Source organism: Elgaria multicarinata, chromosome 12 (assembly GCF_023053635.1).
Source record: "Elgaria multicarinata webbii isolate HBS135686 ecotype San Diego chromosome 12, rElgMul1.1.pri, whole genome shotgun sequence".
Taxonomy (NCBI): Eukaryota; Metazoa; Chordata; class Lepidosauria; order Squamata; family Anguidae; genus Elgaria; species Elgaria multicarinata.
This window is the reverse complement of record NC_086182.1, coordinates 20702470-20719455: the sequence shown is the minus strand read 5'-3', so window position 1 is coordinate 20719455 and position 16986 is coordinate 20702470. Positions and strand designations below refer to the sequence as shown.

The 16986-nt window shown below is 45.0% G+C and overlaps 1 protein-coding gene across 4 annotated transcripts in view; it reads left to right on the top strand.

The window, feature by feature from the left end:
* The window catches only part of PKNOX2 (PBX/knotted 1 homeobox 2), a 362331-nt gene that overhangs the window by 305462 nt on the left and 39883 nt on the right, over nt 1-16986 (top strand). For all 4 annotated transcript variants that reach the window (XM_063139402.1, XM_063139403.1, XM_063139401.1 and 1 more), the window contains one exon: nt 1154-1342. In XM_063139402.1, coding sequence (XP_062995472.1) covers nt 1154-1342 — 189 coding nt within the window. The remainder of the gene's footprint in view (nt 1-1153; nt 1343-16986) is intronic.

The following is a 16986-nucleotide window of genomic DNA, read 5'->3' as shown; positions in this document are numbered from 1 at the left end:
AACCACAGTTCCATGAATTTTGGAAATTATAGGGAACTGTGGTTAGTGTAAAAGTGGAAGTGGATGCTTTCGATTTCCTGTTACATAGTTTTCTGTTACATTATTCCTGCCTGATTATTCTCAGCTGGCTGCTGGCTGGAAGCGAATGAGAGGAGAATATCTGGCTGGTGGCTGAACTGAACTTATTTTTTCAGTTGATGTGCTCATCTGAGACCTCTTAAGGCCAGTTCAAATAGTGAATATCTTGTCCATACACATTCTGTCCACACGCATGGGATTGTTGACTTTGGCCAGCAGCACCCAATCCCATATCACAAGCTTTTGAAAAAAAACCTCAGTTTGAAATCGGGTGTGCTATGATGCACAGAGAAACTGTTGTTAAAGAAGCTGAGGTCTAAAGCTGCCCTTGAACATATTATACTACTGTATTTCTTCGATTCTAAGACGCACTTTTCCCCCATATAAACCTCTCTAAAAACGGGGTGCGTCTTAGAATCGCGGGTGTGTTTATTATTTCTTAGAATCAAAGCTTTTTTCCTGTTGGTGATACTGAAATTAGTGTGCCTCTTACAATCGATGGCGTCTTAGAATCGAAGAAATACGGTAGATGTGCAGTTCAGAAAACTAGATTTGCAGATCCTAGCCACAGTGCTTTTAAATGATATGCTGAGCCATCTTCTTGGAAGAAGGATTCCTTCTCCCACATGTACAAGAGGGGATGCTTCTCCTAATACAATCTTAGAAGTGGCATTTCTTTTTCACACAAAGGAAGAGAACCTTTTCTAGTTTCATCTTAGAAGAGGAATGCCTCCTCTCACACACAGGAGGGAATGAATGCCTCTTCTAACGCCATCTTAGAAGAAGCATTCCTCCTCCTTTCTCAGAAAGGAAGGGAGTCCTTGTCTAAGATGATGCTTGCCAGTAGCCGTTTTTATCAGTTTTTGCATCTTTTAATTTTTAAAAAATAAAATAAAATCTGCTGTTCAATTAATCAGGCAACCCTTAAGGGTCAATCAAAATGATTAATCTAACCAGTTGATTAATAAACATTGCAGTCTTAGTTACTAGGTCATCATCTGGATGCAGTGGTTAAAAACAATGAATGTTTTCTAGAAGTGGTCTGACCTCTGCTTTTCATTTTGTCATTCCCCAGATGGTGAAAGCAATTCAGGTCCTGAGAATTCATCTGCTGGAATTGGAGAAAGTGAATGAATTGTGCAAGGACTTTTGTAATCGTTACATCACCTGCCTCAAAACTAAGATGCACAGCGACAACCTACTCAGGAACGACCTTGGGGGGCCTTACTCCCCGAACCAGTCCTCCATTAACCTACACACACAGGTAATGGTTGAAAATGTCCGATGCAACATGCCTCTTATTCAAGCGCTGTTCATATTTCCAATCTTGGTGGTGGTGTGTTCATATTTTATTTTGGGTTCATTTTGCTTGTGGACTGGCAGAAGATGGTAGAGCAGCCTTCCCGAACCATAACTCCATCTACACCAGCTGGATCTCAACCAGCTTCCCTCAATCAGGTGTTTGCCAGATGTTTTGGACTACAACTCCCATAATCTCTGACCATGGCCATGCTGGCTGGGGGCATTATGGGAACTGTAGACCTACGCACCTCAGGGCACCCAGTTGGAGAAAGCTGGAGTAGAGAAATATGTATATTTTTATTATTATTATTATTATTATTATTATTATTATTATTATTATTATTTATTTATTTATATAGCACCATCAATGTACATGGTGCTGTACAGAGTAAAACAGTAAATAGCGAGACCCTGCCGCATAGGCTTACATTCTAATAAAACCATAATAAAACAATAAGGAGGGGAAGAGAAAGCAAACAGGCACAGGGTAGGGTAAACAGGCACTGAGTGGGGTAAAACTAACAGTATAAAGTCAGAACAAAATCAAGTTTTAAAAGCTTTAGGGAAAAGAAGGGGCTGAAACACCATAAGAATGAGGTATGCTCTTGTCTTTAAAATAGTAGACCAAGATGAACCCAAACCTACTGTGAGAAAAACCCCATTTAAATTAGGGTGACCATATGAAAAGGAGGACAGGGCTCCTGTAACTTTAACAGTTGCATAGAAAAGGGAATTTCAGCAGGTGTTATTTGTATGCATGCCACACCTGGTGAAATTTCCTCTTTATCACAACAGTTAAAGCTGCAGGAGATATACTGCAGCTATACTGTGACCAGATTTAAAAGAGGGCAGGGCACCTGCAGCTTTAACTGTTGTGATGAAGAGGAAATTTCACCAGGTTCTCCATATATACAAATGACACCTGCTGAATTTCCCTTTTCAATACAACTGTTAAAGATACAGGAGCCCTGTCCGCCTTTTCATATGGTCACCCTATTTAAATGAATTGTGGAAGGGTCATGGCTCAGTGGTAGAGTACCTGGTTTGCATGCAGAAGATCACAGGTTCAATCCCTGGCAGCTCTAAGTAGGGCTACAAAAGAGCCCTGTTTCCCACCACACACACACCCAAATCTCTCTCTCACACACAGGGGATAAAAAATGGAGGAAACTCCATTGACATCAATGGAGGGTTAAGGGGAGGCATGATATGCATGGCATGGAGAATGTGGATTGGGAGACATTTTTCACCTTCTCTCATCATACTAGAACCTGGGAAGCTGATTAGTGGGGGATTCAGAACAGATAAAAGGAAGGACAGATAAAAGAAATTCATTTCCACAAGATGTAGGGACAGCCACCAATTTGGATGGGTTTAAAAGGGGGTTGGATAGATTCCTGGAGGAGAAGACTAGCCATGGCTACTAGTCCTGATGGCTATGTGCTACCTCCAGAATCAGAGGCAGTAAGCCTATGTACACCAGTTGCTGGGGAACATGGGTGGGAGGTTGCTGTTGCACCATGTTCTGCTTGTGGGTCCCTGGTCAACAGTTGGTTGAATACTGGACTAGATGGACCCTTGGTCTGATCCAGCAGGGCTCTTCATATGTCTTCCCTGCTTCTGATTCCTGCTTACTCTGAGGAGGCTGCTTTTATAAGTCATGCCCATGAATGCTGTCTTGTTTCTGACTTGCTTACGAATATGGTTAATGAGGCATGTAATGTGGCAAGCAGCCCTTTTTAATTCAAACCGTAGCTCCCAGAAATGCGGGTTGTTTAATTTGAATGATCTGGGGGCTATACATTTACCTGTCCCTGAATGCAGTCCTAAAGAGGAGCACTACTGAATGCCAATCACTGCCTTTCATTTCATTGATTGATTTCATTTCTGTGCCACCCAACAGCCAAAGCTGTCTGGGCAGTTTACAAAAGTTAAACCTTTAAAAATACAATATAGTAAAATAATGCAAAAAAATCTTAAATGTTAGGTACGTACAAAAAAAGCCCCAACCCTGTTATAAACCCTATCATGTGCTGTCAAAGGCCGGAAATAGTGAAGCACAGAAACATCTGGGCTCTTTCCTGTTGGGAGTATGGCCTTCCCCATATGAGCACATGTGGGGAGCAGCTACTGATATGCTTGCAAACTTGTTAACATACTGTAGTAATGTGCATAATGCAGTTTACAGTCACATTATTGCACCAAATTGAGAACTGCAAAGGCTATAATCCAGAACAGCCTACACCCCAATGTAGTGTCTTCCAGATGTTTTGGACCATGGCTGGTTGGTGGATGCTGAGAGTTGTAGTTCAATACAGCCGGAGGGAACCAGGTTGGGGAAGGCTGATCTAGAGTAACTAACACCGCATGTTGTCCAGTGCAAACCTAGAAGTAAATTCTATTGCATTCAGTATAGAATTGTTATTATTATTAATAATAATAATAATAATAATAATAATAATAATAATAATAATAATAATAATAATAACATTTCTGTACTGCCACAGCTGAAGAGCTACCAGCCTTGATCATACCAAGTGATATAGCAGTAACACTTAAATTTTGAGATACAGGTAGCTCTGTGTGTCCATATCAACAGTTCCAGCAGTTTCCATCTCCACCAGGAGCAGGGTTTTTGTAAAGCGAATGGGTATTAATTGCCCATCCAAGGCCAAGACAGTCCGAAACACTTTGCGTGACAACATTTCCTTCCGGCTAATGTGAGGACTGCAGCTAAGCTCAGAAGGCACAGGGAAGTCTGGAGTGAGGGCAGGTGACACCTCTGTCCCTGTTAATAAAAGAAGTGCCTGCACTCTGTCCCCTGCAAGCCCTGGCAGGAATCCAATGGGGCGTTTGTACCTCCACTGATTATCTTACGCCCTACGCATATTGTTTGGGCAAGTTGATGTTTGCATTTTCAAGCTTTCACATTTTGACTGCTGGGGGGGGGAGTGGGTGGGTGTGCATGTGCACAGGTAACGTTTCAAAAGATCGAAAACTTTTGGCTGCAATCCCGTGCACCCTTACTGGATAATAAGCCCAGTTGAGCGCAGTGGGAGCAAATCTACACGTCGTACTGAAGGCGCTTGCGTGCGCCTCCAGTGCGCCGTCAAAACGGTGGTGTAGACTGCAAAAGAAGAGACAGAGGAAGAGACGGAGGAGGAGGAGGCTGGGGAACCGGCCGCGTCCTTGCCGCCACCGCCTCCCCACCGGCCTCCTGCTGCCGGGCTAAGAGCCACCCAGGTCGGAGAGCTCAGCGGAAACTGAGCTCTCTGACCTGGGTGGCTCTTACCCCGGCAGCAGGAGGCCGGCGGGGCAAGGACGCGGCCGGTTCCCCAGCCGCCTCCTCCACCGCCTCTTCCTCCGCCTCTTCTTTCTCCGTCTACACCATCGTTTTGACGGCGCACTGGAGGCGCACGCAAGCACCTTCAGTACGACGTGTAGATTCCCCCTGGGACTTACTTCTGTGTAAATGCGCAGAGGAGTAAGCTGTAGCATTGCCATCTTTACTCCTACACTGTGTCATTATGTGCAGGATCACAGCATAAAGCTTCCCCCCCCCTTGGCAGAATCAAAAGTGATTTTTTTAACAAAAAAAACCCTGATCTAACATGATAAGTAGCACTACTTGTAATAAAAGCCTTGGTGCTTCTTCTCTTGTTGTTTTTGTTTTGTTTAAAACCTACCTTTTATGTGCATTCCAAAGCAAAAAAAAAATGCTTTTCAGCATTATATTTCTGAGCCCTAGAGATACAAATAAATCTCTCTTACACTTTACTGGCAAGAAAAAGATTGCTTCAGGAGAACAAACTTGCCTTTCTACCCCTTCTGTTCTCCTGAAAAAAAAAGATAGCACAACGAGAGAATGGTTTGGAAAGAGGAATATATACATTATATATAGGCATGAGTAGCAACAATGAAAGAATGGCATTCTTTTGGTTTTTTTATTGCTCTCTTTCATCCAGCAATCCATCCATCCAGGGCTATTTGTAAGTGTCGGTTCCAATCCAAAATGGTCTCTGCTAACTATCCCTAACAGAATTCCCTATAGACTTTTATCATCCAATCCCAATGCCAGAGTAAAAGGATGTTTTAACCTCCAGTCCTAAGATCTGCCCACCACCACTTCCTGTACACCAGAGATGCCAAACCAATTTGCAATGGTGGGACGAATTGACCCCACCAGGTCCTCTGTAAGTCAGATGATCTCAGTGGTGTGGCCACTTCCACCGACTAAAGGTGTCCATTGTTTCAAATTCTGCCCCCTTTGGGGGCCTGATGGATCCCCGATGCCCACAGGGCTTGGCTTGTATTCATGGGCTGAGCTATGAGCTTTTCCCAGAATCTGGGAACTTTTTGTTGTTGTTGGGTTTTTTCCCCCTTAGATTGACATTTGCGCAAATTGCGAGTGGAATTTTCATAATTTGTGGAAAATACAGCCAGAATTTAATGAATTTGTCCAAATTATACCCAGAATTTGCTTCACTTGCCCACAGCATGGCTGAACATTGCACGAATTATCGCCGCAATTTGCACGAATCTCTATTTCCGGAACAAAATCTGTAAGCTGGCCCGACTCCATCTGCGTCCAGGTGGGCCAGCTTGCAGGTAAGTGAGCTAAAGCCCGGTGGGCCAAGGAGATGAAAGCTCAGCGAAATTCTCCCACCCTGGATGGATTCCTCCAACATCCCTACCACTGACATTGTTGCCCCAACCCTGGTAGCCATTCTCCATGCAGACCAAGAAAGGGACCTGCCAGCTGAGTCCCTTGTTTCAAGGCATAACTGCCATGTGAAAAGACTCGGCCATTGCTAGGAACAGTGGTCACTTGACGCAGCATCAACCACTAGTTTGGCCCATGTCCCCACTGCCATCTTGAGGCCTGCCCCCTAGAGGATCCAAGGAGGATCCACAGGCCAGATACAGAAACTCTGTGAGCGAAGCTAGATCCCCATGCCAGAGTTTCCACATCCCTACACAGTGCAGGAGCATATCAAACAAACAGCTCTTTTGGCAGAGGATGATAGCAGGCAACAGGCAGAGCCATCGGAAGAATCCCCCATGCCCCATTCAACATCTAGATCCACCCCTTGCTTCCTTTACATGCTTTGTTTTTTCTTCTTTGCAAAATCCTGGTGCGCAGAAGGAAAAATGGGCTATAAATCAAAAGGAAACATGAGTCAATTAAATCACTGGCAAAATATGTTGTTCTGAGTGCCCCACTTCTCTGAGTGGTGAGAAGTTCCAGGGGTGCATCACTTCCCCGCATTTGGACGGAGGTCACCGGAAGCTGATTGACATGTTGTAATATTTGGGTTTACTTACAAATACACAGGTTCCCATAGCTGGAGACATTGCTTAGGTGGGCAGAAAGTAGATCTCCCAGTGTTTAGGACTTCAGCTTCCAGCATTCCTAACCATTGGCCATGCTGGCAGGGGCTTCTGGGCATTGAAATCTGATCATCTGGAGATGTGCCTTCTGCCCACCCACCCCAGCTTAAATACCCCAATAGACAGCCTTCCTTACAGAGGAAGTTGTGAGGATAAAATGAGATCCATGTACACTTCCCAGGTTGAGCATGGGAACACTATCTGCTCTGCCTTGGAGAGTTCTGATGCAAATTAAGCCATGTAAGCTGCAATCCTATCCACCAGGAATGGGGGACCCTCTGGCCTGCAGCCCAAAAATCAACCCACCAGGCCACCCCATTCATCCTGTGGAGACCTCAGGTGGGGCTCCACCTTCTCCTTGAAGCCCTCAAGAAGGAGCGGTGTCAGCAGAGCAACTGAGGCACAACCTCTGAATTTGACTCTGTGAGGTCAATACCTAGGCTGTTTCTACACCAGCCTGAAAATACAGGCTGGTCATGGCTGAGTCCCTGTGCATCCAAATGACACACAGGTACTCCTGGGAGGAAGGAGGGACAAGAATGGGTTTTCCCAGGGATAAATAATCCCTGGGAAAATCAGATTCTTCCCACGGTTTTGGGATTGTCCCAAGTCCGTGGGACGTATGGCCACTCGTCCTGGCTACTTCCCTCCTCCCCACAAGTAGCAAGGATCAATAGAGGGAAGGAACGGAGCCAGGAGGAATCTAGGGTGGGGGCGAGTGAGGTCAGGGCTTTTTTAAAAAACTTACAGTTTGGTTGGAGAACACGTGCACTCATCTCCTTTAAAAAAAATAAAAATAAATGGCAGGCGTGACACCCTCCTTCCTCCTGGGATGTTGCGCCCGCATGTGGACTAAGGGGAGGATCTTGCGAGCAGAGTATCCTGAGATCCTCCCTCCCTCTACACAGTTATGGTGTAGAAAGGGCCCTAGTCCGCTTCAGTCCTCCCTGATTGGGGGGGCGTGAGTGGGAATGATGCTGGTGAGTGAAAGCTCTCCTGCCTCTTCACCCTTCTCTCCTTTCTCCTTGGGGTGCCGGTGGAGTCCGCTTCACTTCACTCAGGGAAGGCAGCTTGCAGCTCTACTGGTGCTACAAGCAGCAGCTCCACAAGAGGCTGGCTGAGTTTTATGTATGGAGGAGGGGGCAAGAGTGTGTGTGTGTGTGTGTGTGTGTGTGTGTGTGTGTGTGTGTGTGTGAGAGAGAGAGAGAGAGAGAGAGAGAGAGAGAATATCTGGGAGTGAGTGTAGGGAATGGATGCTAGGAATAGGGGCAGCCCCACTCACTTTGTGCTGTGGACCCCCACTGCTGGCATGCAGCTCCCAACGTGCTTGTTTGCAGCCACTTTGGTCCTTGAGCTGAAGTAGGCTTCCCATCCTCTGATATACACACTTACCTAAGAGCAGGGCCGGCTCTACCATTAGGCAGGGTAAAGGAGTTAGGCTGCAGAAGCTGAGAGGCAGCAGAGAGGTGTTCAAGGAGAGAGCGGTGTCCCTTGCAGCCTACTCTGTGCCCCTGTGCTGCCTTCAAGTTCCATGGAAGACGTTGCCTCATCATTAATGTTGAAGACCGATTCATCTGCCTGTCCAGACAGATTTTGCACATGGAAGGGGAGGGGGTGCCATCTTGTCCTTGGCCTCAGGCAACACAATGGCTTGGCCTGTCTCTGCCTGGGAGGAAGTCCCATTGAAATCACTGGAGCTTAGTTTTGAGTATACATGCATAGGATTGCATTGCACATTACATGGGTCAAACACTAATGTGTTACAGCCATGTGGGTATCAGTCGCAAAGCTAAGATTTCTGCCCATGGAATATTATTTTGGAGTTGCCAGGTGTAGCTTTTCAATTCAATCGAGGTGTTAAGCTACAATCCATCTTTCTCTATAGCAGAACCATGCAGTGTAAAGGCAATAATGTCCAAATGCAAAGAATCTCTGATGGGAGAAAGGGAGGCAATGAGATTTTAAAAGTTTATTTCCCATTTAGATTTACTGAAATACCTAAATCACTTAATCATTGATCTTACCACCAAAAAAAAAAACCCAGCCTGTCCGTGTTTTCCAATATTTTCTAGAAATGGACTTAATATTCCTTTACTGCTTTATTGTAGTTTCCCTTATGATCAAAATTAGCAAGAAACTTGCATAAAGGAGAACAATAATTGCTCAACGAGCATCTCGTTTGTAATTTATTAGTTTCTATTATTGCGAGTCGCCATAGCAACGCCTCGCATCCAGGGCGATGAGAGAGATGTTAGATATGAGCCGACGAGGCTCCAAACCCCGGCAAATGGAGATGCACATTTTTATCAGTAATTTTCATGAAAATAATATGTGAGGAGTTAATGAGATGGAAAGCCGTCCTGTGGCTATTGTGAATTTTTTTTTTAAGTGTTGATCTAATTAGAATGCATCGGTCAGGAAAAGTAATGAGGATTTAGCGCCTCACAAAGATGTGAGGATCATATCAGAAAATTAGCACAAGTCTTTGGAAATAATCAGGCCCTTGGAGAGGTACTAAATTTTTTTTAAAAAAAAAACCACCTTCTTTTCCTCGCCCTGACATTTTTGCAAGGAAATCTTCCGTCAAGGGAAGTGGCTCCACTCTCTCCTTTACCCAGGCAGCTCCTAGGGTGGCACATCTCTTGGGGAGAGAAGCTCACACGTTTTGGTTAAAATTAGTTAAAGCTTGTCGGCTCCCACCAAGGTGACGCGTCGGAAGGCTGAGAGAAGGTATCACGTTTCATTATAAGTGAGGAACAAACACCGGAGCGTGTGTTTTCTGCGTGATGTTTGAGGAATGCAGGCCCAGCCTCGGCTGCAAACTAGCGACCGAAGGAGTTATTTGGGGCTAGGGGGGCTAGTTATGCTTTGCCCCAAAAGAGGGAATACATTACTACTACTACTACTACTACTACAACAACAACAACAACAATAACACAACAGAGGGCAAAAGAGGACACACATTTACATAAAATTTTCCTATGCTAATTGTATATTCACAAACACACACACACACGTTATACAGAGAAAGACAGACAGACAGACAGAGGCCATAGCTAGATGGGGCTTTATCCTGGGGTGATCCCCAGGATCATCCCTGTGTGTCCACATGACGCACAGGGGATTCTGGGATCAGGGAGGGATGATCCCTCCCTTGCCCCGGGATCTCTCCCTCCCCTTTGGCCCTGGTTTTTCCGCTGTCCTGGTCTGAGCCCGAGACCGCAGAACGTGTGGCCGGGTGCCGTGGGTTGACCCGTCTCCGCACGATCCCTCATGAGGAGCTGGGAGCCACGACATGGGGTGCAGCACTCCTCAGGAGCGCTGCGCCCATCAGGGTAGGGTGGGGGAGCAGGGAAAGTAATTTAAATTTTAAAAACCACTTACCTTATGCGCACGAGTGTTCGTGTGCTGCTGGCCCTTTAATTAAAAAAATGGCGGGCGCAGCACCTCTCCTTCTGAGGTCGTCGCGCGTCACGTGTAAACAGAGGAGAGATCTCGCGTTAAACACAATGCGAGATCTTCCCTCCTCTGTCACGGGCTAGCAGGTAGGTCTAGCTAAGGCCAGAGAGACACACACAGAGAGATGTTATTAAATACAATACATCTCACCATAGTGGGGCAAGATTGTGACCTGCTTAGTTTTCTATCCAGGTGCTAACTGTGGATAGGCAGCAAATGCAAGCTCACTGGCAGGATCTTTTTGAGCCCTACCAGGAGATGCCAAGGACTGAACTGAACCTGGGCTCTTCTGCATGGCCCTTCCCTATATGGGCATACACAGAGGGTGCTGCCTTGTTTGTCCATTTGTCCCAATATCTCTACTCTTGGTGGTTGTGGCTCCCCGGGAACTTAACCATCCTGGAGGAGAGGGCTATCAATGGCTGCTAGCCCTGATGGTTGTGTGCTATCTCCAGTATCAGAGGCAGTAAGCCTGTGTGCACCAGTTGCTGGGGAACATGGGAGGGAGGTTGCTGTTGCCCTCGTGTCCTGCTTTGTTGGTCCGTGGTGGACAGCTAGTTGGCCACTGTGTGAACAGAATGCTAGACTAGATGTAATAATAATAATAATAATAATAATAATAATAATAATAATAATAATAATAATTTATTTCTTACCCGCCTCTCCGATTGGATCAAGGCGGGGAACAACAGCAAGCATAAAATGCATAAAATACTGATTAAAAACATAGTATACACTGTTAAAAACATACTAAAAGTATACTAAAATTCTACTGGATAGGCCTGCCGGAAGAGATCAGTCTTGATAGCTTTCTTGAATGCTAAAAGACTGTCAAGCTGATGAGTCTCCTCCGGCAGGCTGTTCCACAGTCTGGGAGCAGCAGAAGAGAAGGTCCTCTGGGTAATGGTTGTCAGCCTAGTCTTTGCTGACTGAAGTAGATTCTTTCCAGAAGACCTGAATGTGTGGGGCGGATTGTACGGGAGAAGGCAATCCCGCAGGTAGCCTGGACCCAAACCATGTAGGGCTGTAAGGGTAATAACCAACACTTTATACTTTGCATGGAAACTAATTGGCAGCCAGTGAAGAGATTTTAAGACTGGTGTAATATGATCACCCCTAGATGTACCAGTGACCAACCTGGCTGCCATATTTTGAACTTGGTCTGATCCAGGATGGCACTTCTTGCATTCTTACCTGACCCTATTTTCTAATTAACCTGGGATCTTCTATATGTCAAGTATGTGCCAATCAGGGAGTTATGGGTGCCTTTCATCAATGAGTTAGGCTTACATGGCTTCTGAGTCCTTTCTAGACTAAAAATACTATATGCACAACCCCTGCCGCCAAAAGTGATCCCTTCCTCCAGTGACTGGGAGACACATAAGAATTCTGAATTCCTTAGCACAGATGCCCCAAATCCACGTTGTCTCTCTCACATTACCTTAAGCCTTCTGTGCCCGCATTGGCGCTCCACAGTTGCAACATGAGCCGAGAACAGCTTGCCACGTGCTATTTCCTCACCCAGCAGGATCCCTGCACATATTGGAAAAGATTCCTAAAACATGGCTCTCAACGTGGGCTCGTGCTGGCCTTTCCAGAGAGAGAACATGACTTGACAGAATGTGGGCCGGAGAGAGAGTTCAGAGAAGTTCTTGGTGACCCATGTGCACTCCTGAGCCAAGATGAGGACTGAGAACTTATCAGTCTTCAGGGAACGCAAAGCATTTCCTACCCCCACCATAAGGGGGCATTGTTTTCCTAAGTAGGAAGTTGGGGGGTTGAACAAGTTAGCCAGTTTAAGTATTCAGCATGTTACCAATCACAAGATGGCCAGCTTTTTTTTCTTTTTTCTGCATGACCAGAATAGCAGCTGAAACTTCTCCATAACAGTTCTCCTGCATGCCAGGATAAATGTTTTCCCCTCTCAATTTCTGTGTGCACTGTAACTTTTAAAGGCATGAGAGCCTTTAAAAGATACACACACACACACACACACACACACACACACACACACACACACACCTGGCAAATCTTTACAGATCATGCTTGGTTTGGTAAAGTTGGAGGCTTGCGTTTCATCCAAATGATGGCTGCTGTCATTATTTCCCAGCTGTGCATGCAAATTATTTTCATCTGCATGCTCTATTAGCCTAATGCATAGATCCTCATGTAGTTTGTCACTGCGCCATATATCTGCGCCTATGAAATCTGTTGAATTTGTGTTGGTCTTTCTAGCACCCAATGATGGGAGTCCTTCCTAAGCTGTCTCGAGTGCCATTTTTGGGTAGAAAGGGAGGATATAAAGCAAATAAATAAATAAATCTAAGTGAATTCAAAGTCACTGGGGGCCAGATTTACACCAAGCAGGATATGACACTTTGAAAACAGTTTGAAAACTGTATATGGGCCCCAACAGTTGTCACTACTGTTATAAACCGTTTTAAAGCAGTAGTGTAGATCCTGCCTGGAATAACATGAAGTTTGCATAAGGATTGCTCAAGAAGCAAACAGCATCACTGGCTGTTATATTTGCTAACTCACTAAAGACAGTAGCAAAACTCCCACTGATTTTAATGGAGATGGATTGTATCCAGCCCAGAATACTACTTGAGTTTAAAAGCCAGCTAGTGTAGCATGAAAGGTGCTGTTTTTAAAAGGTTGCTAACAAACACTTGGGAGGAGGTGGAGAGAGAAAGACATTTCAGCTCACCAGACAAAGTGATCCTACCTACCTATCTGAGATAGGGAGATATCCACAGTGGACTGTCTGCCACATCCAAAGCCCTGAGGAGTTGGTGCGTGTGTGGGGCGGGGGGGTAGGGTGGACTTCTCTTATTTTTCCATTCTGCTTTTATTTTATGGTTTATTTTCCCTCTCATTGATTGCAACAGGAGAGAATGAACTGTACACAGTATTCTAAGTGTGGTTGCACCATAGCTTGTATAAAGGCATAGATCTGTATAAATTCTGTACAGAAATTTAGAGGCGGTTTTCAAACAGCAATGACAACAGCCACTACCAAATATCAGCTTTTACTGTCATATAAATAGGCATTTTGTTTCTATATCTAAAGATCAGGGGCAGATTAACCATGATGCCGTATACACTTTGTTGTTGGGTGGTATAGAAATGAAATGAAACGAAATAAACGCAATACTATAGCCTGTATAACGCCACAAGGCAGCAGCAGCTGCAAGATCTCAGCTATACAGGAGCTTAATTGCAGTCCTGTATGAGGAACATGGTATGCATAAAAGGAAGCACTTCTTCACACAGCTCATATTTAAATTATGAAATTTACTACCACAAGATGCAGAGGTGGCCACTAATTTGTATGGCTTTAAAAGGGGGCTGAATAGATGCCTGGAGAAGAAGGCTATCAATGGCTACTAGCCCTGATGGTTATGTGCTACCCCCAGTATTTGAGGCAGTAAGCCTGTGTGAACCAGTTGCTGGGGAACATGGTTGGGAGGGTGCTGTTGCACCATGTCCTGCTTTGTTGGTCCCTGGTTGACAGCTGGTCAGCCACTATGTGAACAGAGTATTGGACTAGATGGACCCTTGGTCTGATCCACTTCTTATGTTCACACATTGGTGCTTTTCTCATTATATTACAGCATGACAACGCTATTTTAGCTGGGCCTCTTCTTACAGCCAGTGTGATCTAGTAGTTAGAAACCTGGGCTCTAGTCCCCACTCATGTAGCAGTTAAGGACCTGGACCTGAATTGTGCTGAGTTCTGACTGTTCTAGCCATTGCGCGTAATTTTTAATACCTAAAAGACAGCCAGTGTGGTGTAGTGGTTCGAATGTTCGGCTGGGACTATTCAGCCATGAAGCTCACTGGGTGATTTGGGACAGTTGTTGACTCTGAACCTAACAGGGTTGTTGAGAGGATAAAATGGAGAGGAGGAGGCAGGGGATCACATATACCACCCTGGGCTCCTTGGAAGAAAGGCAAGGTATAAATGTAACAAATAAATAAAAGGAAGAGTTTGTTTAAAAAACCAAATAAATGCATTTTATACAAGGGATGGATGAGAATTGTGGGGGGGGGTTGTTTGATAAGAACTTACCACAATTACAAATTTCTTCATAAAGTAGACAGAAAGAACTTGAGATTTAAAAACTTCAAATGTGGGAGGAAGCAAAATGGACAGATTCGTGTGTCTAGACAGAGGGCTCTGAGTGCTTAGTTCTTAAAAATCTGGCTTTGTTTGTGGTACCCAGTGGGGGTTGCCAACTCTTTTTCTCATCTTGAACATCCAGTGTCCGAGGCAGTAAGCCTGTGTGCACCAGTTGCTGGGGAACAGGGGTGGGAGGGTGCTGTTGCACCATGTCCTACTTTGTTGGTCCCTGGTCGACAGCTGGTTGGCTACTATGTGAACAGAGTGCTGGACTAGATGGACCCTCGGTCTGATCCTGCATGGCACTTTTTATGTTTTTTATCCACGGGACAAGCAGGACTAGATAGACCTTTGGTCTGAAGCAGCATAGTTCTTCTTATGTTCTTACAGTACTTCTCATCTCTGGAATTTACTCACAGAATGATTAAGCCATGTTCAGGATGGAGGACAAAACAACCCCTTCCAGATGTTCAATAAGCACACCTGGAGAGGGAGGGGGAGAAGCAGGATCCTGGTGGCATTCCCTGCCCCAACCTATGCATGTTTATTTCCAGGACCTTCATAGATGCTATGCATGAACCAGTAGGGATGTAGAAATCAAAGTAGGGATGTACAGAGTTTGGGAAACCCTATGTTTCGTGGATTGCCAGGCAACTTTCTTTCCATCATCCACTCATTGCTGGAATTGGATTTCTTAAAGGGATTTAAAAGAATTTCATTCCAGTTGTATTAATGCACTTTAGTACTAATTTGTATTGCACTAATGCTCAAATGTATTTTCTTTATTTATTTATTACATTTCTATACTGCTCAATAGCCGAGGCTCTCTGGGCAATCCACAACCATAAAATACAACATGCTAAAACATACAAATAATAAATTTGCACCAATGCCCCCCAAAAGTTTTTTTTAAATGTTGCACAGGATCAAAGCAGCACAGGAATAGCTGCTCCATCACAGAAGCCAAAGGCTGAATTCTTAGAAAATCAAACTTATTTGAATCCATTGTGCATTTCCCTAACATCCATCGTTCAAAGAGCAGAGTAGGATCAATGGATGGAAATTGCAAGGAATCAGATTTTGCCTATATTTTAGGAGAAACTTCCTAACCATAAGAGCTGTTAGAGTGTGGAGCAGACAGCCTTGGGTAGTGGTGGACTCCCTGCTGGAGGTATTTAAGCGGAGGACGGACAGCTACCTGTTAGGGATGCTGTGGTTGCATCCTGCATTGCAGATCTCACATTGAGCAGAGGGCTGAACAAGACGATTCCCATGTCCTCTTCCAACTCTATCATCCCATGATTCTGTGCAGAGCTCTCTCTGTGCCATTAGGACCCCTGCTCTTTCAAGGTTCTGGAGTGTTCAGGACTGGCATTAAAGGCCTTCAGAACGAATGTGCATAGGTTGGGGAGGGAGGGAGCGGGGCGGAGATTGCCCCTGGGATCTCGCCCCAAGTGCACCGGCTGAACGCCTGTGTTGAGGAGGTATTGCACTTTCACTTTCTAATAACGAGAGCTTTGGAACACCTGCCAATTTAGCAGCTTAGTTTACTAGCTAGATCTTCCCCCTGCCCCCTGTCATTTAAAATCCCATTGCTGAAGAGGTCACTGGGCATTTGATCATTAAAGTTAGGAAATGTTAATTATTCCCTCTCAAAGCCACATGACCTTTCAGAGATACTCCCAGTGATGGGTGCTGAACAAATGCTTGGGATAATGAGAAACCATGTTGCTCCCAAGGGGTGCAACAGCGTAGCACTTCCAGACACACATTCTTCTCCTTCTCTCTCTCTCTCTCTCTCTCTCTCAATCTCTTTCTTTATCATTCAACTCATAGTTTAGCACTCCAGACAGGCGAATAAATAAACAAATACAATAACCTGAACAAATAAATAGATGGAAGCCATGGCAATTAATCGACAAGAAGCTATATGACCGTTAACAATATTAAAATCAGTTTCACAAACGTTCTCACAAGAAAATTTAACACGTGGGCAAATTTCTCAGTTGAACCGTTCTGAGACGCTCCAGTGTTTCTATTTGCCACAAGCTGCCTTGAAAATCCATGGCAAAAACATAGAAAGAATTGTACCCAAACAGGGGTGCAGAACCTCATACCTACCCAGGGGCCACTTCTGGCCTGCCTGGAATCCCAATCCCGCCCTCTAGGGTTACCCAGATGGCCATGCCCCTCCCCCCCCCCGACCACCGATTCTTGGGTGGTTTCCAAGGTGTTCTGCAGTTTTTTTCTGCATTCTAACAAGTTGAAATGCTGAGTTACTGGCAGTTAGACCTTTAAGCTAAAATATGCTGATATTGTTGGGTATTTTGACCCCCATCTCTTCTGCCTCTGGCCCCGCACGTGACTGGTATGCAGCTCCTGAGAACTTCTCTGGAAGGCTGAAAGGCGTTCAACACCTCTGGTATGCAACACAAAACAACTAACCCATATCTTGACTTGTATTTCTTGGGCCCAGCTCACTCCTGAATTCTGGAGAGGATTTCAGTGGTTAAAGTGCTGCCGGAAAACTGGTGTGCATATAATTTAATCAAAACGCTGCACACTTCTTGAACTGAGTAGTGCTGACTACTCAAGATGGGATGCAGTAAGGCACTACAACATCACAAGGT